Source organism: Oryzias latipes, chromosome 16 (genome assembly GCF_053564925.1).
Source record: "Oryzias latipes strain Hd-rR chromosome 16, Olatipes_Hd-rR_3.1".
Taxonomy (NCBI): Eukaryota; Metazoa; Chordata; class Actinopteri; order Beloniformes; family Adrianichthyidae; genus Oryzias; species Oryzias latipes.
The window spans coordinates 32,325,929-32,352,502 of NC_136252.1; the positions used below are offsets into that span (position 1 = coordinate 32,325,929).

General features: G+C 41.0%; 1 protein-coding gene across 2 annotated transcripts; it reads left to right on the forward strand.

Moving 5' to 3' along the window:
* The first annotated feature begins 173 nt into the window (after positions 1-173).
* On the forward strand, positions 174-25,121 carry phf1 (PHD finger protein 1). 2 transcript variants are annotated; one of them, XM_023964298.2, is made up of 16 exons: positions 174-255; positions 362-512; positions 2,534-2,612; positions 2,696-2,777; positions 2,934-3,020; positions 6,094-6,188; positions 6,429-6,577; positions 7,244-7,339; positions 10,692-10,760; positions 11,089-11,212; positions 12,626-12,693; positions 13,127-13,258; positions 16,052-16,130; positions 17,168-17,283; positions 17,477-17,563; positions 19,293-25,121. In XM_023964298.2, the coding sequence occupies exons 3-16, from the start codon at positions 2,535-2,537 to the stop codon at positions 19,633-19,635; spliced, it is 1,605 nt and encodes a 534-aa protein (XP_023820066.1). In that variant the 5' UTR covers positions 174-255; positions 362-512; position 2,534; the 3' UTR covers positions 19,636-25,121. The 2 variants fall into 2 exon arrangements, with proteins under 2 accessions (XP_023820066.1, XP_023820065.1); XM_023964297.2 differs by lacking the exons at positions 174-255; positions 362-512 and adding an exon at positions 1,679-2,082.
* The last annotated feature ends 1,453 nt before the right edge of the window (positions 25,122-26,574 follow it).

Genomic DNA, 26,574 nt, shown 5'->3' on the forward strand with positions numbered 1-26,574 from the left:
AATAAAAAAACAATGCAACTTGGTAAGAAGAAAAACAATTGATAAGATGCCAAACAAGAGCTTTAAACTCAGGGTGAAATGAACTAGTGTTGACTTATCAAACACAAACTCACAGCTGGTTCCTGGATACTTCCTTCCTTCCTGGTCCAGGAAATACCAGGAACAAGGACTTTGAGCTAAGAAAAGTAGAGGAGAAGAAAGTCATCTGAGAAAAGAGCTCTGCGAGGTTCACACTCGGAAATCCCAAAATGCCAGGTGATCTAGAATAATCCAGCCTTGATTGGTAAATCTGGAGAATTACACAAACACATTTAAAAAATGTTGCTGCAACTAAAAGGCTCCATTCTTTGGTAATCCCCAGGTTCCGCACAGCGACTCCAAAGTAATCAGGATGTTTGAAATGATGAAGAACTCTGATTTCCTGGCTCCTCACAGCAGGAGTTGATATCAAAACAGAGCAGACGAACGGTCCAATTCTTCAGTGAAAAGGATTGGAGTTTTGGAAAAGTGAGGTAAAAACATTCCACGTTCCAGGATTGAATGCAGACTGGTGCTACAGAGAAAAGGGAAAAACTCAAGGACTTTCCAGTTTGGGTTTACTGGTTGCTCTCCGGAGCTTCTGTCAAAGCTGTCCTGTGATGCAGCAGCAGCTGGTAGTACAACGCCCCCCGGTGGTCTCACGTGGGAAATCTGCCTTTAATCTGCCAGGGGCCATTTTGAAGCAGAGATAACACGTCTGACTGGTGGGAGTCAAGTGTGAGACACAAACAAGGAGGAAGCCAAAACACAGATAGATACACTAAATGATGAAAAAGCCTCCTAACCTGAAATGTATCTTTCCTAAAAATTAGTTTTAAACATTTGAATTGTTCCTGTTTAAACAATTGACTCTTTAATTAAAGTATGCATATAAATGAGAGTTACAGACTATTTTTGCTTCAAAATAGAAAAGCATTAAAAAGGGGAGGAGCAGAAAGTGAATACAACACAATCATTTTTTTTTACTTGTATTAGATTTGAAGCAATTGACATAATTTCAACAAGATTATTAGAAAACCGTTTATTTGCTTTATGGAATATTATTCCAGTATTTCAGCAATAAAACTCCGTTTTATTGCTGAAATGTGTCTGTGATTCGACTGAAATTATGTTCTGTGATTTCTATTTAGGATTATAAATTCGAATTATAGACGGATGATGAAGGATCACTTCTATTTTGAGTCTAATCTGGGTCGTTTTGGGTCAAGTGCGGGTTTGCCCCGTGCAGGTTTCGACTGGTTGAGTCATCTTGGCGCCGTAAATAGGATTTTCAGCCCAAAATATGCGACAAAGGAAGCTGATGACAAACACCTGTCCAGGTGAAAACTCTGATTATTTCATTACCAATGCTACTAATAATATTTTTATTGGTCTGCTTTTCTAGCCATAATCCTTCATTCTTCATTAAGGTTGTTTGAAGTAGTCACGTGTCACTTAATGAGGCGCCTAAACTCTCTAATTGCCTCCCTAATTGGTCGCTATCGTTGCGCGCGCGCCACCACATTCCCACAGTGTCTCCCTGATTGGGGGTCAATCTCACAGACAGTATCGACCCCCCCCCCCGCCTTCCTACCTCCTTACCCCTGTCAACACCCCCCCCCCCCCCTTTATCCTCGTGTTTTATGTCTGCGTCACAACAAGTCGGCGTTGCGCGTGCGGTTATGGCGTCTCTGGCGCAGCTCTGACAAGCACGCCTTCAGCATCAGGGGTAGGGGGGTGGGAAGGGGGTGGGCAACAGCGACGGAACATGACGAAACGGCACCGAGGAGGACGGACAAACTAGACTGAGAGACGGACGGACTGTCGGCGCACTCCTCCTCCTCCTCCTCCTCCTCCTCCCCCTCCTCCTGCTTGCTGAAGACTTGACTGACAAGCACACCGGCGCCGCACAGACGGGAGCATGCACGCACGCCCTCCACTTTTGGCGAACACGCACGCGGCGCGGCGGTGCGGGCTGTAATTGGGCAGCGCGGTGGGGAGCCTCGGTGGATGCGCCTGCAGGAATCTTTGTGACCCCCGACGGGAAGGAGTTCGCGCGGACAGGTACCTGAGCGGCCGCGAGGCGCGCGCCGCCTGCGGGCTCCGCATCCCTGTCATCCGCCTGTAATTGAGTGCATGCACTGGAACAGATGCTCAGTGAGCAGAGATCACGCCTGCAGAGTCGTTTCACGCAAGTTTAGTTGGAGTTGAGTCAGATGGTGTTGCAGCAGCCATCATGCAGTGTTTTCCGTCTCCATGTGTGTGTTTGATGTTTGCACTGATCATTTGTCTTGCTCTCTGCTTGTGTACTCTCATCTCTCACTGTGGCGGATACAGCCTGTCGCCATGCTCATCCATTAAAAGAGGAGGATTTTTTTTGCCCCCTCCCACTTTTTTTTTCTTGCAATAAAGCCTCAGCGGGGGCCATAAATCCCCCTCCTTCGCTGTCAGCAAATAAATCAGATCTCAATTGCACATGAGCCCTGCTCTCCTTCTCCTCTGTGTCTCTCCTCAGGATGGGGGGAGTCAGTGAGGGAGATGATGTGTTGGCACGATGGAGTGATGGACTCCTGTACCTCGGAAACGTGAAAAGAGTAGGTGTTTGGAGGGGGGAGGGTGTGGGAGGAACATTTGGAAGAGTTTCCGCCACCCTGATAACCTGCTCTCTTGCTCTCAGGTGGATGGAGTCAAGCAGTGCTGTCTGGTGAGGTTTGAGGACAACTCTGAGTTCTGGGTGCTCAGGAAGGACATCCACTCCTGTAAGGAGAACTTCTTTTCTGTTTTTGTTGTTTTGTTTCTTCTATCAGAAAATGAATTTAAGAGTCTTTGGCGTTCGCACAGAGATCAGAGGAGCTTCTATAGCAAAAGTCTTGGACAGCTGTTAGCTGACGTCTCTCTTTCTCTGTTTGCTTCAGTCGCTGCCGGAGGGGAAGAAGTTTGCTGCGTTTGTGATGCCCCGCCTCTCAAAGAACCGCTCATAAATTGTCTTAAATGCCGCCACGGTAAGGAAAAGTTCCTCCTCAACTCTCATGGGTTCTCGCAGTGACCTTGAGGGTTAGTCACAGAGGGTGATGCAGAAAAGCTTTAACATTCTGAATCCGATCAGTTAAAAATGTTCAAGAATCAATGACAGATCTTTGGTTCTTTCCATTTCTATCAGACTCTAGATTTGAAGGGTCAAAACGAAATATCGGAGCAACTGGAGAACATGAAGATTAAGAACTAATTATTTCCAAATAAATTAAGTTGACAACAATTTTCTGTAAAAAAAAAAGGGTAGACATTATTTAAGAAACTATTAGACTGATCTGATCTGGATCTGTCAATCATCTCTTTCTAAGCATCTTGAGGCGGGACTTCTAAAGAGGTAACTGTTTTCTGCAAATGAAGCATAAAAAAGCAGAAAGCTGTTTCTCTTTGGAAGCATAAAATCTACTTTTAAATAAAAACAATAAAGTAAACAAAAAAACTTGCCTCTAAAACATGACAGTTTCATAGTCTGTGTTATGCTTAGCAGAGTTTTTAATTGCTGGTGCACACACACTATTGGTACAAACCTGAACAATCTTATTCAATTATCATGAAATTCACAACTTTTTCAAATAAAACTCAACATTTGGCTTTTTTTATGTGAACTTTGCATTGAAAACTGTAGCTTTTAACTTAAGTGACCAGCTCAACGGTCTGCTGGGAGTGTGTCCACCCTGAGATCGGGTACCGTGGGTTCGAATCATCGGTCAAGTAGAATCAAAAAATCCAAAATTTTAGAAAATGTGCCTTCCTGCTCAGAAAACGGACAGCAGCATAAAGTGTTGAACCAGGAGTTAAACCACTTTAAGGCTCTGAAGCTCACTTTCTGCTGTGAAGCTGATAGTCTTTTAGTGCATTTTTAGATTTATGACAACTATTGTCACATGATTTCTTTAAAAATTGTTTTGCCAAAATATGAATTTTTCTTTTACAAAATCAATATTACGATGAAATAAAGTCTCTTAATGTTCTAATGTTGCCTTTAATAAAAAGCTACAGTATGAATTAGGTATTTTAGGCAACAGTTGTTGTGTATATTCACATTCATTGTATTTTTTGTTGATTCTTGTCCAGGTACACAGGTTTTAAATATCAATGGGAATCCCCTTGTTAAATAAAAGTTATGGAATTTTTTTTATATATGTATATATAATAATCATATATATGCATATTTTGCTTCAACGTCGTTTTCTTATCTTTGAAGTAGATAAATAACTTTCTTAAATGTTGTATATTTGTAATAAATGTGGTGTAAAAGTCAATCTTTAGGTTTTCAGTTGTGCTGAACATCACGTTTTGTCCCACCGTGACCTTATTAGGATTTGGAGCCCCTAATTCCAGGTTGTCTTGTATTGAGGTAAATAAAGCAGGCCTTTGGAGGGTCAGTAGCCCCCCAGCAGGCTCTGTTGCCTGAAATTGATGTCCCTTCTATGCTGCTTAGGAGTATTATTCTTTATTTAAGAGATGCTGTAAGTAAGTGTGTTTTTGGCTGTTGGAGGACAATAGAAATGTTCTTCATCCTAAAAGACATTTACACCAGGCAGCTGTGAGTGCATTTGATATTTCTGAGATGTGAATGTTTTGTCTGTATGTCTTATTTCATGGGAGACTATCTATGTGATGCTGCCCCCCCCCCCCCCGCAAACGTTTCCCACACTGTAAAGGAGGTGCAGCAAGTTTTACAGTAACTTACTGGCACTAATATAAATAAGTAGGGCTGCACGGTGGCACAGTGGTTAGCGCTCTTCCCTTACAGCAAGAAGGCCCCAGGTTCAAATCCCCTGAACCAGAACACCAATGGGGGGACCTTTCTGTTTGGAGTTTGCATGTTCTCCCCGTGCACACGTGGGGTTTCTCTGTGGACGCCTCCCACCATCCAAAAACTTGGTTCATTGGTTACTCTAAATTGTCCTCAGGTGTGAATGTGAGTGTGCATGGTTGTGTGACTGTGGTTCTGCGACAGACTGGCAACCTGTCTGTCAGCTGCCCTTCACTCATTAGTGGCCAGGATAGGCTCCAGCAGCCCCGTGACCCTGAAAGGGGACAAAACAGTAAAATGAATCACAGCACACAGATTTACCATGAATTTTATTTTACAGTAGTACAACTGTAAAGTAATTCCTAGCATCCAGCTGGCAGTAGTTAATATAAATGTTCCAACAGTACAGTAATTCTAATGTGCTTCTGTTTACAATAATATTACCTGGTTTTCTTTTCCATTTTCTTTTTCTTTTTTTTCTTTTCCAGTTTATTTACTGTAAAAATACAAAACAAACTATATATATATATATATATATATATATTGTGTACATTGTGTACATTGTGTATATATATACACAATATATATATGATGTGGCCCACCCACCCAGCATATATTTACATTAGAAATTAGATCTTTTTGAAACGTTTTTTTTTTTGTCTGCTCCTGATTCACAACAATTTGAATAAATTTTGGATAAAAAAAAGGAAATGTGGTTTGTGTAATCTGTCAGTAATGATTCCAGTGTGGTTGGTGTCCTTGCATCATTAATGTTCTGAAAACAAAAACTCTAAATATTTTTGTTGAAGGCGAAACCTCAGCCAGCTGCAAATGTGCTCATCAGGTTGTAGGAATTGAGTGGGAAAGTGAAATAAAAGGAGCTGTGAATGTGCTCGTCTCCGCATAGGCATTGTTCTGCACGGTGAAGGTCACACACAAGCCGAGTAAAACACATCTTTGAGTGACGGGCCATTAAACCGCTAAGATAAAACGACATTTCTGAAGTGCAGGTGGAAGGAAGTTTTAAAAACACTCAGCAGCGGGATGCGCAGGCGGGAAAATGGAAACAAATGTTTCCATCCTCTGATCACGGATCTGTCAGGTGAACACAGTCTCTGCTTTGGAGGAGAAAAGGCAAATCTTTCCGCCATTTTCCGTGTGCAAATGGTAGAGTTGTGTGTTTTCTAAAACCTGCTGTCAAAGCACAAACAGCAGATCTGTCATTATCCTCCTCCTGGTTGACTGTCTAACCGAAATGAAGGCTCTGCCTCCTCTTGACGTTACAGGTTATCATCTGGAGTGCCACACGCCAACCATCGAGCCGGAAGCTGACAGCGATTCTTGGATATGTCGGCAGTGTGTCTTTGCAGTCGCAACCAAGGTCAGGTGGCCAATCACAGGAATAACTGGCAATGTAACATGGGAGAAATCAGGGTGATAATGGTCATTCGGTCATTTTAGACAGCAATGAAGCCCATAAACTGCCCCTGCAGCTCAGAGAATCACACTTCAGTGTTGGCCATCCCTTGTGCTTCAGTTATTTTGAAGTAATTTGTTTAGTTGTCGGTCTGCTTCCATCAAAGCTGACCCACAATAAATCAGCTGTGTCCTGTGTTGGCAGAGAGGCGGGGCCCTCAAGCGTGGACGCTTCGCCCGGCTCATGCAGTTCATGAAGCTGCGGCTCCCGTACCAGCTGTCGTCTCTGGACTGGGACCCGCAGCATCTGACCAACCAGCAGCAGTGTTACTGCTATTGTGCCGGACCCGGAGAGTGAGTGACCCTGCAAATGCCTCAGCAGCCCAGCACTTTGTCTGTCTTTATCCGACCCACTCCGATTAAAATCACATTGTTTTTTTTTTTGTTTTTTTAACATGTTCTAGTTCCATATTTCTTATGATGCAGGACAAGTATAAAGAAAATTCAGCTTAAAGCTGCATTTCTGAGTATTATTTTATGCAAATAGTTGTGAATTAGGAGTAGACATTAAAATACCGTTTGAAAAAATTGCATTTGTGATGTAGAAAATACGCTGGGCGGGTCACAAGCTCCCTGCTCCGCTCCATTCTGATGCCTCCACTTGCAGACAAGTAGATCCATGTACGTCTTTGTTTTCCTTTTCCGAGCCGGCATCTGGCTCTAAACTGTACAGCTGGATGCAGCTGTAATGTTAGGTCAGGGATGTGGGGGGCTGTAAGCCAGCGGAAGAATGTAAACCGATAGCTCGGTTGGGTGACAGGAAGGGCAACTTTGAGGCAAATTTTTCTAATGAACTACTCTGCGATCTGCAGAAACAATGTCCTTGAAAACAACCGTTTTTTGATTTTGGTTAAAAACGGTATTACGGGAATGCTTCTGCAATAGATCACAAGATGATTGTTGTGGGTCTTTAATGCTTTTACTCATCGTTGTTTGACGTGCTGCTTCACATCTCTGCAGGTGGAACCTGAAAATGGTGCAGTGTGGCAGCTGTGGTCAGTGGTTCCATGAGGCGTGCACACAGTGCCTAACCAAGCCGCTGCTGTACGGGGACAGGTGAGGTCCTGAGGGTTTTCAGGCTGGTGCAGCGTTGAATATGTACATTTACATTAATCCTGAAGTTTACTTTGTGTCTTTTAAGTTTAATCTAAGTATTTACTACATTGCTGTGGGACCTTTAGAGCAGATCTTAGGCAAACTATCACATCATTTCATAAAACTCTGGTCAAAAGAAACTCAGAAGAAAACGCAGAGTTTTTAAAAATCTGTTTCAGCTGAAAAGAATTAAGACAAATACTAATATATATGTATATAGAGAGATACAGATATATAGACAGAAATGTTGCAATTTATACATGAAATGCAAAGTGTTGAAAGGAACTGAATGAAGTTTTCAGAACTTAAAAACCATCTAAAATATGTTAATTGGTTCTAAAAGTGCAAAGCCTGATGGGTAAAAATAATGAACAACTTTTCTTAAAACACTAATTCAAAGGCTGCAGCTGCTAAATTTACATCAAACGTCTTCAAATCAGGTGAAGAAAGTGTCAGAGAATTGAAAAGAAACTGAATTATTCTCAACTAAAACTACAAATGCCACAACGGATGTTAAATTGGATGCTTTAAATGCTAAAACAACTGTCAGATGATAAAAATAAAAAGCTGCCGGCTGTATTAGCTGAAACGACAGACAGAAAAAAGCGGTAAAAGCTAAAAAAAAGTTACTAATTAATTTAAATAATCTAAGCGAAACAAAAATAAATAACTCTTAAACCCTTAAAATGACTGCAAACATTGTCCAAATCTCCTTTTTAAACTATAAATTGACTAAAGACCAAGGCAATGCAAAACAAGTGCTTTAGATTTAATGCTAAATGTTATGTGAATGTCAAAAGAAGAATACTTGAAAGCATGAAAATTGGCCTTGCTGACCTGCACACTCTGTCCGGTTCCAGGTATCCCTCTAGAACTCCTAAAAATGCAAATAAAAGCGAGAAAAAAAAAGTCATCAAATTTGATGCAGAGTCAGGTAAAAAGCTCGAGAACTCAGATATATCTGATGAATTAACTGAGTTTTGGTTTGGTCTGAACACAATTGAGATTGTATTGTCGGCATGACAGCTCAGCCTGTCAGGGAGTTTTCTTAATTAGCTCAGGATGAGATAATTAGCGCGCAGGTTGATGTTCTCAGTGACTCGTGCCGCTCGTCTCCTTCCTCTGAGAAAAAGACAGGAACCGGGGAGGGTCTATTAGCTCTCTGTGGGGGGATCATGGCATGATGGCTGGATACAAGATGAGCTGCATCCCGCGCACATAATAAAACGCATCCATCCATCAAGTCATTATTGTCTTTAACTATCTGTGCTGGCTGAGCGAGTTTAACGCCCAACACCGTGTTGCTGCCCAAGCTGTGTAAAGGGGAAGAAGAAAAGGAGGGATTACATTTTAGATTGACAGTCCGAGAGAGTGAGGAAGAGTGAGGAGCCAGCTCACACTTGGAATAGTAAGCATGTGTTGCCATCTCACCGAGTGTGCTCTTCATCTTTCCCGGTGACCTTCATGCAAATAAAACGACAGACGTAAACAGTGTTGTGGTGTGAGCTGAGCTTCAGGGTCACTCTGAGCGGAATGTTAATGTGCTGAAAACCACAAAAGCCTCTGTTTACCTCCACCTCAGCTTGATTTATGGGATCAAAAATTGAGACAAAAGACCCGGGGAAATGCCCAGAATCCCCTTTTCCTTGTTGGAGTAGCAGCACATTTTAAAACATGAGGGTTCAATGAAAAGTCTGGAAAATGGAAGCATCACATTTTTAAACCACAGTCCCTTCAAAGACCTGGTTTGAGGAGGAACTTGTTTATGCTTTTAGCAGTCACCAGGTGACCACACCTCCGCTGCTTCGCCTTTAACCCAGCTGTTGTTGTGCAGGAGAAAAAACTGATGGTAAATCTGGTGTTCACATCAAAAAGTCGTCACATGAGGTTTGTAGATTACATGAGAGCACATGTAAAAATTCCTATCTTTTAGGACAGTTGAAGGTAAGCAAAAGTAATTTAAACTCTCACTCTGGACTAATATCACCAGCTGTGATTTGCTTTTGATGGGCCAAAGTTTAGACATAATTTGATCTGGGTTTACCAGAAGTTTGCCAGGTCAACTCAAAGTGAGTTAGTCATTTATTATATGTTCTCATAGAAACGGCATCCTGATTAATTAGAGACACTATTGAAACTCTATTTTTTAATTTAATTTACATTTTTTTAACTTGTCCTGCCCAACAGATGAGAGCTGAGAGCCTCTTGTGTTAGACATATTTTACTGTTACATCATGGGGTTATGAATCTTTTGACACACTAGGTTGTGTATTTGAATTAACCCCTTTTGTAATTTGGGCCAAACTTTATTCATCTTCATTATATTTGTAAAAAGTTTTGGTTGGACCGGACGAAAAAGGAAAGGAGGGAAGAAGAGAGAGGGATGTTGCCTCTTACCACACGCACAACAATGGTACATTCCATTTTTGTGACGTCCCATGAAGTTGCGGTACGAGCCTCAACCTGCGCTCCCTTTAAGATGCAGCCGCTCCTCTGCGTCCCTCCACCGATGCGGAAACCCCAAAAGCCGCAGCACAGGTCAACCCTCGCACTGGTGCATGTGACCAATGCTTCAGACTTCCAACTCTATCAAAGCAACATGTTTGTCGTGATGTACATTTCATTTCCAGTTGAGTTCCATTTGAAAATAGATTTTTAAAGTTATGTGACAGATGGACAAAAACAAGTGTAAATGGTTACTTAAAGTTATATTTAAATCGTCCGCAAAACCCATTTTTATGACCTCCTTTCATTTAAACTTAAGCTTTCAAATGGACACACCAACATGTCCCTTTTAAATGTTAAAATAGAAACTTCAGCGTTTTCAAGTCCTGACAAAAAAAAAACCCAAATTATTACCTCTCCACCACCATGCTTGACAACTGGTTGGGGGTATTTGTCATATGTTTGTTTGCTTAAACAACTAAATATGCAGATAGCCCTGTCCTGTTATTTTTAGACTGGCTTTCTGCTCTCAACCCCTCCAAACAAGATAAAGATTTTCTGTTTCAGTCCTGCCTTCACAGACTTTACTTTTTACCTGTCCAGGTGTTTTTTTTGGTGTTTCTTTAAACATTGAATGATGTAAATTATGGATAAATATGCAGGGATATCCAGTATCCCAAAACTCTAAGCACCTGTCTTGACTACTTTTGTCTTGTAAAAAACTCAGTGTTAGACTTTGTTTAGAACCTGTCTTGGTGTTGATACACGGTTCCCCAGACTACTTTTTAAAGTATATTTCCTTCCTTAAATGCTCTTTTCCAATTCTATAAAGAATGATTGAATTTTTTTTTTCCACATTTGTGCACAGGTTTTATCAGTTCCAGTGTTCAGTATGTACGAAGGGACCAGAGACGATCCAAAGACTTCCCATGACCTGGTAATGGCAGCACTTTCATGTTTACAGTAAATGAGCCGTAAACCTATTTGCTCTTTATTTACCATGTGAATCGTTTGCAATTTTCATTCTTTTGGTCTGTACTGTATATATACATTTGGATAATATACCGTATGTTGTTTTTATAAAATGAGATGCCATGTAGAATAGCAGACACCTCACTGGAAACTAATAGTGATTTCTATTACACAAACAAATAAACAGTGACTTGTGTTTTAGTACTACATCTTCTACTTGATTAACTTAAGAAATATTCTGAAAATAAATGGTATTAACTGTGCGTTTGTTGCCATGTTTGTCTGAAATGCAGGGTGGATTTGGCTCATTTAGTGCTCTACCATCTCTCACTGTGCTGCAAGAGGAAATACTTTGATTTTGACCACGAGATCCTGTCCTTCACCAATGAGAATTGGGACTCGTTGCTTCTCGGCGCGGTATTGACGTTTCCCTGTTTAAGCACCATGATGAAATGATGTGAAATGCTGCCAGGCCTTTTTGTGTGCCAGATTCAAAGCCTCTTTAGTAGCATTAATGTAAAATTTAAAGTTTGACCTCCGTGTGAGCTTTAAGCCAGAATTAACGTAGGAGGCGTCAGTTTTCTTCTGATCTAGGTCAGTGGCGTGCGTGCACATAAGGCTGATATGTAATTCCAGCTGTTTATCATACTTAAATAAAAAAATAAATGTCAGCAAGTCTTTACTTGTTTAGATATTTAAGATCAAATCACTTTAAAAAAAATCGTTATTGTGTTATGAGCAAGCTTTGGTATAAGAGTCTTTATTTTATTTTTTATTTTTTAACTTTTATTATTAGACTTATCAAATTAAAAATTTAACAGTAATAAACATCAATGCGACATTGTAACCTGATCAAAAATAATCCATTTTTTTTAAACCAAATCACAATTTCTTAGGTAAATGTAATTATTTTAAAATTTTAAAACCTTCTCAATATTTTTTTCAGAGATAAAAACTGGAGTTCGCTTCTACTTGCAAACGTAATTCACACATAAAACAACCCGAAAAGAGCTTTTTGAAGTTTCTTATTCAGCTTTTTGGTCTTAAAGATCATAATATATATATACATGTATATATTTATTTACAATTAATTTAAGTTTGTGATTTTTATAAAAAAGAATTTCCAACTAAACCAATCTAAAGTAGGACATGCATTTCTCTTCCTCTTTGGAACACATTAAATTAGCTAAGAATTCATTCTAGCCATTCAAAAAAGAGTCATTTTAAACGTTTTATTTTACTTTTTGATCTTGAAGTTTCGGTTTTATCAAACAATACTTATCTTTTTTTTGCAGCCTTTGATTTTCTAGTTTCTAGTTTAAGATTTTTGTTTAGAAATGTTTGTTTTCATCATAGTAAATAACAACATTCGTTATATATCTGCGCCCTGGTATAATATAAATATATAATTGGTTCAGATGTTATCTCTCATTTTAGTTTGATCTGTTTTTGTGTCATACCTTTATTTTTTACCCTTTACAAATGGATTTTATTTTGTTTCATTTAGATCTTTTAGCATTTTTTCTTTAACTTTTTCTTTCTCTTACATTTAATTATTTAAATCAGTCTTTAGCTTGAAACAGGCTTTTTTAAGAATAAACTTTCTAACATCTCTTGGTAATAGCTAGTGATAAATTAATTTTCTTGGAGGCCAGATTTTTTTGTGATTGCCACTTTTGGTTCCGTCATTCAGAAACCATTTAAAAAAAATTCAGATGAGTCGAGTTATCTCTCCTTTTTCAGTAACTCATCAAATTGTCCAAATCGTTGATACATATCATCATTATAAAAAAAGATCTGCAGGCATTTTAATCCTTTTCTGTTTTTCAGCTGTCTGACACACCAAGACAGGACCGTTTCCACAATCTGCTTAACGCTCTCAACTCCCACAAGGACAGGTAGGTTGTATCAAATGGAGAGAGAAATACCTGCTAGGTTCTGTTTTAGACATGTAGGTTCAAATAAGGGAGAAATGGAGCAGAAATAGTTCAAATGAGCCACTTTCTGTTTTAGTAGCAAACACAAGTTGTTGGTAATACACCAATAAAACCCGTAAAGTGATTGCTGTAAGTCGATTTTCATTAAAATGTGTATTTTGTAGTCAATAAAAACAACATATTTCTCCAGGCTTTAAACATCTGCTTTAATTGTGCTCCAGTTAATTATAGTCTCTACCTTGAAGTGTTTGTGCGCCTCTCATCAGGGCAGCACCTACTTTGTGTTACATTGCAGAAGAATCACTATTAGTTTTTAAAGAGGGGTTATTGAAAAAAGGACACTTGCGATGATGCAACCTAATGCGATGATGCAACCTAATGCCCTGTCGTCTAGGTTTGTCTCTGGAAAAGAGATCAAGAAGAAAAAGTGTCTTTTCGGGCTGCAGGTCCGAGCCCCACCTCCGCTGACATCGGATACGTCGCCCCTCATTACAGACCCGCCTGTCAGTATCACGCATCGGAAAAGGTTGGTAAATCCAGCCCGTCTCATTTGGAGCAGGGTGAGCCCCGCGGACGTCTAAAATGTATTTTTGAAACTGCTGACATCATCATAATTATAAACACTGTTCATGAGGTCAGTTGGCAAATTCTGTTCAAAAATGTGATCAATGTCTGGCAATAGCAATCAATTTTTGGCTTGAGTCAAATAACTAAAAGTGAGTCTTTCTTTTTGGCTGTGAGGAACTCTGACTCCACAACGGGATGTTTCTTGGAGATGCAAAAAAAGAAAAACCCTGCCCTGATTTGGGCTCCTGTTTTCACAGAATCCTGCTGACTCAAATATAGATTAGGATCGGCTTAAGTGATTAAATAACAACATGGTTAATTTGAGAACAGTTTTAAACTCAAAATCAATCAAGCATATAAAAAATGTTGGGTACCAAACTTTCAAGAGGGCATTATTACCACTGTTCGCCACATTAGAGGAGGGAAGACACAGGCGTTCCAGTTTTCAATATTTCCTTCAAGTTCACAATGTGTACTTTCAAGTTTAAATCCGTCCATCTTCTTCCACTTATCCGGGACCGGTTCGCGGGGGCAGTAGTCTAACCAAAGATGCCCAGACTTCCCTCATGCCACTTCCTCCAGCTCCTCTGGGAGGGACCCCGAGACGTTCCCAGGCCAGCTGAGAGACATTAGCCATGGTTACATGTGCAAAACATCGTAGTCAGATCAATGGTCGGATTAGAATTTAACTGTGTACATGGACCCAGAAAATCATTTTCCGATCAGAACAAACGTTTACATTCGCAGCACTTTTGGTTGGAATAAATCATTCGCACATGCGCAGTTCTGTTTAAAATACCGGAAGACTAAACGAGTCCCGCTGTAAACAGGCTGAGCTGCCACATGCATATACAGTATGTAGCAGTATATATATATATATATATATATACAAGACGATCTTCTAAACGTGCTTTTGTTAATGTAATAGGTATTATGAAGCACCTGTTCACTCATCATTTTATTTTTAATCTGTGTGGTCAGTGCTTTCTTAGTGGCAGAACGAAGCTGGACGTATGGTTACGAGAATGCTAACATGCGCTAACAACAACATTTAGCCTGGATGAACATAAAATCCATGCGGGAAATGCCGCAATCAGCATCTTGGCTGCACGTAAACATGTTGGAATAACATCGGCCTTTATTTTGTCGGGACACAACTGGAAACACAAATCCACGTGATTGTTTGAACGGTTTTCTAAGGACTGAGCTACACTTCTGCTTTGAAAAGCTCACACACTGCCCCAAACCCGCTGTGTGGGCTGGAGGCCTGAGCTCTGCTTGGAGACGGGAGACATGGTTCTCCTGAATTCGGCTGCTCGTTCACCTACAGATCGCAGTCCGAAGTCTCCCACACGTAACAAAGCATCCTCCCCTCAAACACAAAACTATGAGTCCGGCTGCTCTGCTCAGAGACACGGTTCGCTCCGTCCAAGGGCAGCTGCGCCCAGACCGCGCAGTGTCTGGACAAGCACAAAGCGCTCCTTTCCGGCGCCCCCCTCGCGAAGATAGGAAGGGAGAGGCAAGGAGCCCACAGAGCGAGGGCGGAGCGCAGAGGCGTCTGCGCTTTGCACCCGGCGTCCACGGAGCAGCCGGTCGGTCCTGTTTGAGCTCCAAAGCTTTTTCTGGATCGAAACATCCGTCTATGAATGACGTTAAACCAGAGCAGTAGGGACCCTTTCTCTAAGGGAACGCCCTGCCACCCTACAGAGGAAGTTCCTTTTAGCCGCTTGTGTTGAACTGGTATGCAAACCGTGCTCTTGCTCCAATTATTCAGAGACCGGATGGCCCTCAATAAGGTTCCCCAGACCCCATACTCTCAGAGCACCCTCCACAGGATACGGATGGAGGCGGATGAACGCCTTCTCCAAATCCACAAACACACGTGGGCAGGGTGTGCGAACTCCCTCGAACCCTCCAGCTCCCTGAAGTGGGTGTAGAGCTGGTCCACTGTTCCACGACCAGGACGGAAACCGCACAGTTGTTCCTGGATCTGAGGTTCGACTATCAGACAGACTCTCCTCTCCAGCACCCTGCCATTGACTTTCCCTGGGAGGCTGAGGAGTGTGATTCCCCCGTAGTTGAAAAGGGGAACCACCACCCCTGTCTGCCAGTCCAGTGGTACAGTTCCCGACTGCCACGTGATGCTGCAGAGACGTGTCAGCCAAGACACTCCCGCAGAATTCAGAGACTTGAGGGCGGACCTCATCCACTCCCTGCCATGCCACCGAGGAACTCATTGGCCACCTCAGTGACATCAGCTTTGGGTGATGGACAGCCCCACCCCAAAGTCCTCAGCCTCTGCTTCCTGAAGAGAAGGCATGTCAGTGGGATTGAGGAGATCCATGAAGTATTCTTTCCACTGCCAGACAGCCAACAGCTTCCCACCTGCACTGAACTTTTGAGTTGAAAACTAATTTGAAATGTTCTCTTTTTTTTCAAATTTACTTTCAGTTTTTTATTCACTTTAAGCTGATCCGGATTTGACCTCATACTCAAACAGGTAGTTAATAGGAATTCTTCTACATGGTCTAATAGTTGTTTTCATGCAGCAGAACTCGTCTTTGTTTCATAAAACTTCTTCAAAGGTATGACTTTAAAAGACAAAGAAAAATGTGGCCTTGTGTTGTCAAATCCTGAGAAACAGCTCAGGTTTTCTGGTGTTTTGCATTTATCAACCGACCTTCAAAGTAATGGACTAAACACAAGGATTCATGGATGCCTGCATACTAATTTATGTGTTTCTTGCTCACAGCCCATTGTCACTACCCTGCCAAAGAAGAGTGGGGGGGCCGGAGTCTCGTAAATCAAAGCGTCGCGTGATGGAGACGCAGGTCAGAGCCTCTGTTTGTGGAAATGGGGCAGGTCTCAGCCTCTGAGCCCCCCAGTTTTCATAAATGCAGCCGAATAAACAGCTCTCTGTGACCCAAATAACCTGTCAGTCATTCAGACGAGGCGATGAAGATTCGTTTTGCAGTCAAGCTGCGGCTGTCTGTCTTCACAGTAGCTGCTGAGCTCGCTTCATTTCTTCTCTCCTTTTGTGCGTTACGTTAAAAGCCTGCTTCAGATTAAAAGTGAGCGATGAGGTGTCGTCTGCTTTGTGCCCTGAAAATGTAAAAAATTCCAATCCAATCTTTTTGAAACCCACTCATGGATGGCGTCAACAGCTGCAGCTCAGCACCACATTTATCATTATCATCAATTCCCCGCAGATCACACGGAAACAAGCAGCATCACATGTGCTGCTTACTATTTTTACTCTGCAGCCTTAACTGTGATGTTCCTCCTACACATCGCTCTTGATCCGTGTGTGTGCACGCTCAGTAATCCTGGAACAATAGCACATCCAGGCCCGTTGTTCCCTCTGATTGATGCTAATCTCCGCCCGTCTTGGGGGAGCCGGTTGAGGCCAGGGAGGAAACAGAGACTGGTAGAAATGCTGATATGCCTGGGATCATGTCCAAGCTCACTTTGCAGTCAATTACAGTTTGGCCAGGTGGTGCTGGCACCCTGACAGCTCCGCTCTGACAGAACGCATTAAAAAGCCCCAACGTCCCTGGAAGCTGCCGAATGATATTCTTCCTTCCTAACAGTGGTGCTAGAGGAGAGTAAAAGGGCTCAGAGTGGTGCGGGGCGTCACAGCACAGTGATGAGAGTCTTTAGGTGGCTTCCATCCAGATGATGAAGGATGATCCCACAATGTTTTTGCCTTGGTTGGCAAAGACCTGCCTCACAGGCCGTGGAGGTGATCCATGAAGTTTTTAAAAATGTGGCCTCTCTGACTTTTTCTTTAAACATTTCCAGAACCATTTTAATGTAAAAGAGGCACTGGATGCTCATGTTTGATGATGTCCGTCTCCCCTGCGTTCAGGCCTGTCCACCTCCTGTTCCTGCCAACTCCATTGAGCTACTGCCATGTTGCCATGGCTACATGGGAGGGGCCAACCTTTACAACTCCAGGATATCAGAGGAAGACCTCAACGGAAGGTAAGGGCTGCCAGGATGTTTCCTGTCTGTTTTTTTTTTTTTCACGTCATGCCTTGGACATTTTTTTGTAGTCAGTAAAAACAATAAAAACAACAAAACAAACCTGAAAGTTGAGTAAATCCTGTCATTTTTGGAGTTTGCTATAGATGAAAGCTGTTGGACTGCAGCCATCTTTGGTGTTTTTTGTCCACAGCCCTTCTCCGAAGCGGATGTACGCTCTGTACCACACCGCTTACAGTGGAAATACTGCACTTCCCACCAACTTCCATCACTACAACAGGTTATCTTCAATACTGTTCCCCTGGTTAACATTCCGTTGAATGAGAGGACAGCCATGAAACGTGGCCAAAGCTATGGAGTTTTCATCAGAGCTTTGAAAAGCCTTTCCTTATCCTCATGGCATCACTGTGTTTGTTGCTTTGCAATCAAACCTGCAAACACATTTCTTCTGTTCTTTTCCCAATCCAGCCAAAGCCAACAGCATAACCTGGTCTATGTAAACCGTGGTATTAGGTATTGAGCACGGAACAGAGCAGAAAAAGGGCGCTGAACCCTGGTTCTCCACAGATCTACCAGTCTGCTTGTTTTCCAGCTCTCCCTGCTCATTTAAGGTTTTGACTGAAAGCACCTGATCCATGTACTTAAAAAACAGATGGGGGATGGATGTTTGGAAATGAAGCAGTGTCGATCTTGAACATCAGGGTGGAAGACCACTGGTGAAGAGAAGAAGGGCAATTCTAGTTTGAATCAAACAGTTAATGAGCTCCATTTGACCCTTTGAGTGTAATTTGCCCGCTCCCGGTTTAGACTGCATTTTACTGAGAGATAGGTTCTGGGTGGAGCTTAAGGTTCTGGTGTAGGATAGTTTTGGAAAAGGATTTGGGTGCTGCTTAATGTAAGATGTAGAGTAGAGTAAAGCCACAGATTTGGTTTGGAACAGTAACACAAAGGACTGTCCTTTCTACTTGTTTCCCTGCTATCCCTGCTGTACTTGCAGCTGATTACCGGGGATCATGTGTGTTCCATCAGTCAAAATGTAAGAAAACAAGGAGGAGGATGGATCGTGAATTGGAGGATTGGGAGGCTGCTTCATAAGGCAGAGCTTGTGGTCCACTTTTGAATGCTCATTAGGATGCGGTTTATTGTTCAGTTCAGTATTTTTAGAGTGGATCATAAGTTTTGGGTTTGGTTTTGGGTAGTCCTCAGGAAATTCTATAGGGTATGGTTTAGGGCATGTGGTTCGCAATCTCCTGGCCACGGACCAGTTCCGGTCCATGAAAAAGTTGGTTTATCTACAACCTTATTCTGAAGGAAGTTTTATTTTGGAAAAACCACAGGATTCTCTCTTCCACACCCAAGTCATTTCCTGACACAGGTCAAAACCCTCAAGCTATCAAAGTTAACAGAAAACAAACATTTTTGGAGTGTTTTTTTGGATGCTGCTTGTTAGCAGCTGTTTGTGTATGAATATTTTTAGAAAATACCAGTTTTACTGACTTTTTTTGTTGTTAAATTTATCTGTTGCACCTCAAAAGTCAGACAAGGCTGAAGTTGGTGTCTGATTTTTTTGCTTCCACTTTGGCAGATATGGTTTAAATGAAAATGTAGATCACATTTTAATGGTTCCTACATAGAATCTAGTGAACAAATAAAGTTTAAAGCAGATGCATATATTTTAGAAAGGATGAAGATAAACTAGTCTCAACAGTTAAGGGAAACTGGAAGCTATAAAAAAAAAAAACATTGTCTTACATTAATCTAGACCATGGCCTAAAAAAAGGTTGGGGACCACTGGTTTAGGGTATGTCTTCTTTGGAACATGCCTTGCAATAGGACATACGGTAATCTATAGGATGAATGAAAGGCTCTGCAGCTCAACACTGAGCCCAACATTACAAATAGTTGTATTTAATGAAGGTTACCTGTTTGGATAAAGCCATGTGAATTGGTTGGTTCCTCTTGAGACAATGATGCATAGGTTTCATGCCCTTCTTTGTTTCTCCTTCCAGTTTGGAGGACAACTGCCGTTTACCCCCCTCCTGTTTGTCCTACCCCCTCAACTCCGATGGCAACCACCACCACCACCACCAGCAGCAGCAGCACTACCACAGCCACCAACACCAGCCGGGGCAGAAGCCTCTGGAGCCCCTCATTTTACGGGACCCGCCTCCTTGTCAGGCTGGTGCGGGAGGAGCAGGAGGAGGTGGAGTTGGGATGGGACTGGATGGAGGGGATGGGACTGTTGGCAGAAGCTGGGGAGGGGGGGAGGCGGTGAGGATCTTGGCAAAACGCATCACACCAGATGGGAAGGTACAGTACCTGGTGGAATGGGAGAACATGAGTTTGTACTGAAACGGAACACACGGCGAGGGTTTTGGCTTTGCCACAGGACCGCGGTGTACAAACCCAAACATACAAACCCGTTACAGATCCAGGTTTCTCTCACGAAACACCTCTACATTATTGTTCCTATCACTGGTCCAACTAAATGTCCCTCTTTGCTGGTGTTTCTCTGATATTTGTACTGTTAACTTTGGAATATGCCTTTGCATTTATCTTATTTGACATTTATGAGGAAACTGTTTGGACCTCCCGATGGTTTGTTTTGGGGGTGAAAATTTATACAAACGCTCCTGCATATTTGATAGTCATGAACCAGCTTTAGTTATTAAAGTTCAGCTTTAAAGCAGCTTTATGGGGAATAGTTTTTTCAGCTGTTGCCAAAATTGGCAATGGATTTCATATAAAGGCGTCATGACTATTGCAATCAAAAAAAAAAAAAAAAACTTCAATGAACTTCATTTACAGCTCACTGTAGAACTTTCTCTTCTTTATATTCGGTTAAGCTGCATCACGGGAGAAATGTTACAAAATATGCCAGAGATTTGATGGCAGTTTTGTGGTAAAGCACATGCAGACGTGTCTGCACAACATTGTGGGAGGGGGCTGCATTTCTTTTTTTTTTTCTGTCTATACTCCTTATTTGAAAATGGGAAATTTTGTAGTCTGTGACAAATTTTGCATCTTGTCTCCTTTTGACTATACAATCTGATTAATGCTTTGTCCGAATTCACTCACTACTTAGAGGACTGCAGGACATTCACCATTTTTTCAAGGTGTCTTCAACTACAAAGTTCAGTGCCCTGGAAATTTCCTAGAAGTCTCCGTGAAAACCTAGTGTGCATCGCTGCTATTGACTGTATCTGAGAACCAGTGGCGGACCGTGCATTACACACCTGGGCCTTCCTTCAGTAGTGCTACGTCTGAATCGCTCAGCCATTCATGAACCATTTTACGATGCAGAAACCAGCTTTGCAGTGCAGATTGAACATTTTTGTAGCCACAATAAAATCCTCTAAATAAACTAACTAAACAAAAACAGTAAACAAGTCTAATTATGCAACTAGAGCCAGCTTTAGAGCCGAAAACAAATTTGCACGGCTGCTTCATGATTCACTCCGATTTTTCAGATGAAGGAAGTCAAGGAGATCAGTGGGAGATCTTCCTGCTAAATCATCCATGGAGGACATTACAGTCAGCTCTGTTTTTAACTGAGACAGATCAAAAAGTGCTCTGATTGGTTGAACGAAATAAACGGCCGAAATTGATTTTGCATCACAGGACCTTTAGAACTCATCGTGAAGGCCTCTTTAGCTCTGACCGTGCCTGGCAACAAAGGACAGATGAAATGCGATTGGTGAAATTCTCCAATGTGAAAACACGTCTGTCTGGAAGCAGCATAACCATCATAAACACAACAAAAGGGAATGGACAGAACATTTAGAATGATTAAATGAGTATGCATGGACAAAATATAATTAACACATGATTCAGATATTTTCAAGCCTTTCAGAGAAGGGCTTGAAGGCCCTGACAGGCCACCACTGCTGAGAACTGGATCGAGTGATTGTGATGTCAGCCACAAAAAATGGTTTACTTCCGGCTCCAGCGAAATGAAGCCAATTTAGTCACCATTTTTTCCGCAATACGGACGTTGCCATGTTGGAGCCAGATGACGACTGTAAGCAGCGATTGGTCCGAATCAATGTTTCTATGGCAATCACTCTCACCAATCAGGAGTGAACTTGGTGGAAGGCCACACCCCTACCACTTGTCTGTCAAACAGTTTGAACGTTGGTTGTGAGGTCCTACAGGCACCACCGACTTCTATTGAGGTATCTGATTGGTCATTTTAGAACTTGAATAACTTGAACTACAGAACAAATATTATGAAATAAACGAAGATTATCAAGAAGACGTAAAAAAAAAAAAGGCATCAGAGCAAAAATGGTTTTCTAGGGGTCCAGGAGATTTATGAAACACGCTGGCACTTCTGGGAGGAAGACTCAGTCCAGTTCTCATATACAGTCAATGATTTATGCCACTTGATTCGTGCACAAAGCATTGCGTTTGAACGATTTGTCATAAAAAAATAAGAATATGTTTATTTTTTTTATAAATCATACAAGTTTTCATCATGAGAACAGAGTGGAACCATAAATATTTCTCATAAAATGTTCACATTTTTAGGTTTTTACTTCCGCAAATGGCATGTGTCCGAATCACGTTAAAATCTAGAGCACTGGATAGATCTGCACCATACATTAGGGGTCACATGATGAAGTAGTGAGGGTATTCGGACGTAGCCAAAGACCAGATTCTGTGGTGACATTAGTAGACCTACGCAGACTTTTGCGGCACATGGAGGGGGGTGGGGGGTTACAGCTGTTCCGTCAGAAAAACCTAACACAAAAAAAGCACGACAGAAAGAAAAGTGCTCTTCTTTCATCTTTCTAAAAAGGTTATGACTTTGGTTCCACAAGCCACAAATTATCCGGAGGTTTTATGTTTTCCCATTAGTGTATATTAATATGAAGTTGTACACTAAGGTTATTTATTTGTTCTATTTTGTTGCACATTTAGGTTGTCTTAGTAATAGGAGCCACGGATGGCTTTTGTTTTGTAGATAGAAGTGTATAATGAATATATTGCTACAATAGAATATCTTTATTTTTGCTTATTCATTTAACATGGTTGCACAGTGCCTAAATGAGTTCTATCACGGCTGATTGGTCAATTGCATTAAATCGACCAATCAGGTGACTCAAGTCTTTTTAAAGTGGGGTTTGGCTGAGCTGCAACAGCTTGTGAGCAGTTTGAGAGAGAAAACTGACAGAAATTATGTAAAACAGCCAAGTAAAATGTACCTGGAGCTTGCATCAATTAGCCTACCTGGATTTTATCTTTTTTTTGTGTGTTTTTAATATCAGTTTATTTGCAGTTTTAGGAAACTTTGACTCTTCGAGATGTGAGAAACTTATTTTTGTGTCCATTATTCACATAACGGTTTCTTGAAAAAAGATTGACTTTGAGTTTGTGCCATTATTGTGTGTTGCTGATTCAGTGCAACTCCTTTCAGCACATCTGTACTGGATATTTTGAGCCCTGGCCGTACTCAAAATGTTCCTCTTTCCGCTCGTGCCTGTAGGTGGCACTGTTTGGTCCTTCTCCCAGCTGCATTGCAAGTTGCCAATGTCACAACTATTTGTGTTTTGCGGTTTAATCACATCCAACTGATACGCCACTCTAGTAGAAACCTTTGTTTTCCTTTTGTGTCTCGGTCTGTCTCATTGATCATTTGTCAACCAGTCAGATTGTGATCTATTGTCACATGATTGACGTCATGGTCAGTCATGTTACTCAGCTCAATCATTCTGTCTTGGGTCTAGGGAAACAGTGCTTAACACGCTTCTGGAAGCAGGCCAACTGTTCTAAGCCTGAGAACAGAACCAGGGGCAAAATGTCCACTTTGAAAAGGCCTCAAGTTGAAACTCACCACAAGTTTCATTTTTTTTGTTTTGTTTTTAGGATTTTAGATCAACAAGTCGAGAACTTTTGAGCAACAATCACAGTGACGTTTTCCAAAGATCTGCAGGGATTCACAGTGTCCTTACGCGAGTTGAATGACCGCTCTGGAGTTTGTGAAACTTAGACAGAATTTCCTAAGAAGGGAAAGGGACAGATGTCATCTCAATTTGTCACAAAGTTGTTGACCAAATAATGTTAAAATTTGGTTTCTGGAAGCTGGCACATCACAGCAGTAGTTGAGCACATACTCGATGTTTAACATGTTCTGGATAATCCCCTTGTTTTCTTGATATTTTTTCTGCAGTGCAAGTTATTCAAGCAGTTTACTGACCAATCAGAAGACCTTGTGTGATCCACTTTCAAGTAGTAGGGGTGTGAGCTTCCAACAACCTCACTCCTGATTGGTGAGAGAGGTTGCCATAGTAACTATAATTCAGACCGACTTGGACCAATCACTGTTTACAACGTTTGGCTCTAACACGGCTATTTCGTAAAAAATGGCGACTGAATTGGCTTTGTTCGGTTGGAGCCCGAAGTAAACGATTTTCTTTGGATGACATCACACTCACTCAGTCCAGTTCTCGTATAGGCTATGTTCAAATTTCCGCCCTAAGCCCTAACTACTAAAAAACTGTATACAGTGGGACTATCTTGTCCCCTGGATTTTAAAAGCAATTCGACACCATGCTCATTACTTTTTGTTTTTGTTTTTAAACGGCGAATATGACGTCATCATTTTCACAAAGTAAAAATCTAATTGCAACGACCATTCATGAATCCCCGGAGTTCTGAAGATAAACACGTTGATGGTTTATCAAAATAATACATTTAAATACAATTTTTTCGCCAACATTGTTCAAACGCAATGCATTGTGGTCTATATTTGCCAATCTATAGTGAGCATTGATGCACACTTGTTTTTTCGAAGAGACTTCTGGGAAATTTCTTGGGTGCTGGATTTTGGAATTGTAGATTAAGACACAACATGGCAAACACACAACATAGTGCACTATGTAGTGACCAGTGAAGGAATTCGGACACAACCATGGAGTCAATGGATAGAACGTGAAGAACTGTTGTTGAATGATTGCGGCTTCTGGGAAAATGTGTTGTACCAAACCGTGCAACTCAACAGAAGAAATGAAAAACCAAAGCGGTGTTTTGGGAAATGTAGGATCTATCCAGTGCCAATGTATCCATGATTGATGTTCAGCCGACAGTCACAGAGCAGTTAGATTGAACCAGATCCAGATTTGTATCCAGTCGAAACAAAAAAAGGACCAATCTTCAGTCTAAACGATGTTTACATTCCAGTCTTCAAAATAAACTTGTGTCCATATTTTAGACCGCGACCAAACCAGCTTCAAGCAGTAGCATGGTGTAAGTTTTGATCTCTCAAACTGTTTGTAAGGCATCCAGAATGTATGCATGAGTCACAAACTGACTGTTAGTGTTTGTGGAAAAAGGAGTTTCATTTCCCATGAAGCTGAAATACTGTGCAAACTTCAGAGTTTATATTTTATACGAAAGTTTTTGTCTGTAAAGTGACCCAACTTGTACATTGAAATGTGAGGATGAACAGCACATGCAAAACTCCTTGTTTTTCTGCACTCCTCCTCTTCCTCCTCCTCAGTAGCTTGTTGACTGTGGTTTTCTCAGATGGGTGTGGTGAACCTTCCAGGTGATGCTGATGAATGTATTTGTGTGTTTTCTCTGGTGTGTCCATGCCTGTCACGTACTTGTTCTCGGCTGTGCTGTTGCTGGAGCTCAACCATGTTAGCTTAAATAGGCATAGAAGGAAAGAAAGTAAGAAAGACGACAACATCTAGGTCATATTTTCCTTTTCACAAAATAGCTTGATGTATTTTTGGGGAGAAATTCTGTTTGTACACGTATGTTCTGCATTGATACACCTATGTAACGAAAAAAATAATAAAAAGACGTTTCACCTTTTTTTCTTTAATTTAATCTAATAAGTTGAGTTTTTGACGTTTAATGGAAATGTTTCTGATTTACTCACATTTTTCTTTGAAAAATAAATGTATTCAAACTGTGTTAAAGGTCAGCTAAGTTTGTTAGGTAACAACAAAATGAACAAGTGTATTAAAAACAAAGACATTTTAAGAAAAAAGCTTAAAATTCCAGCATTATGATATCATTCAAAATGTCCTAAAGTCATTTTTGAAGCACAATTCTACTTTTTGACATATCAGTTTTCTCTATAAAAACCATCACATTCATAGCCTTTCATTGTATTTGTCGTTTTTGTCGTCCTGTCTTCAACTAAAGTAACATTAACATTTTCATTTAGCTTCTGAGCAGCAACCTTTGCACACCTTTTTTTAGCTGCATATAACACTTTATTTTCGACTGTTCAGCTTTTTTCACACTAGGACTTTTTTAGAAATGTTATGTAATGTAGTTATTTAAGCAGTTTACTAATTTCATGTTTTCTTTTAGTCATCTCAAATTCTTAATAATATTAACTACATTTTCACCAAATGTAAAAGACTGTCAAACTGCTTTTTACTTTGTTGAGGTGACACCAGTTGCAACCTTTTGAAGAAAACCAGATGCTGATTTTCTTTTGATCCTAAGGTCAAACCGAAACACCAGCAGGTAAAAAACACACATGCAGGAAGAGGATGCCTCACTGCTGAGATCTTAGAGCTGCTCACTTCTTGTGGTGTGGTGCATCTTTAATGTTTTGTCACCTCTATGAAAACAGACAGTTCTCGGAAAAAACAAAATCTACACAGAGAACAGCAGGAATGCCAAACATCCTAATTGTTGAGATGTGCTCTGCTGCTGTGTCTGCAGGCTGATAATGGAGCTCCTGCATCACTGCACAGTGTTACAGTAACTCTTTAAAAGACGAACATACAACAGCAGCACTTCTGCTTCTGCAGTTAGGCTGATATTCTGCAGCCACACAAAACTGAGGCTGTAGTCCAAATCCTTACAGACCTTTACATTTCTGATATAATAAATAATAGCAATGTAATATAAATAGAAATAATATGAAAAATTATTTAACAACACATTCATCTTTGTGTTTATTTACTTACTTATACATTTTTTACACCAGGTTGAAGACCACTGATTGGGGAATTCCCAAACTAAAATCACAAAATTTTAATATAAATATACCAAATAAATATAATTAAAAAAGTAAATAAGATACAATCTTTGCAAAATAATTTAAAAAAAAGCAAATTATTGTGAACTATAGACATGTCACTGATGGAATAGGGTCAAATCAATAAACCATTCATTTGTAAGATTTTGGATTCAGTTAAATGCTGTTGCAGCTTCTGCTTTCAGACACTAGAGGGAGCCATCGCTTCAGCTTTCAAGGAGATTCTGCAGCGTGTTGCCTTCACGGGTCCCTCCGATAAATCAGTGTTTCCTCAAGAAATGCAT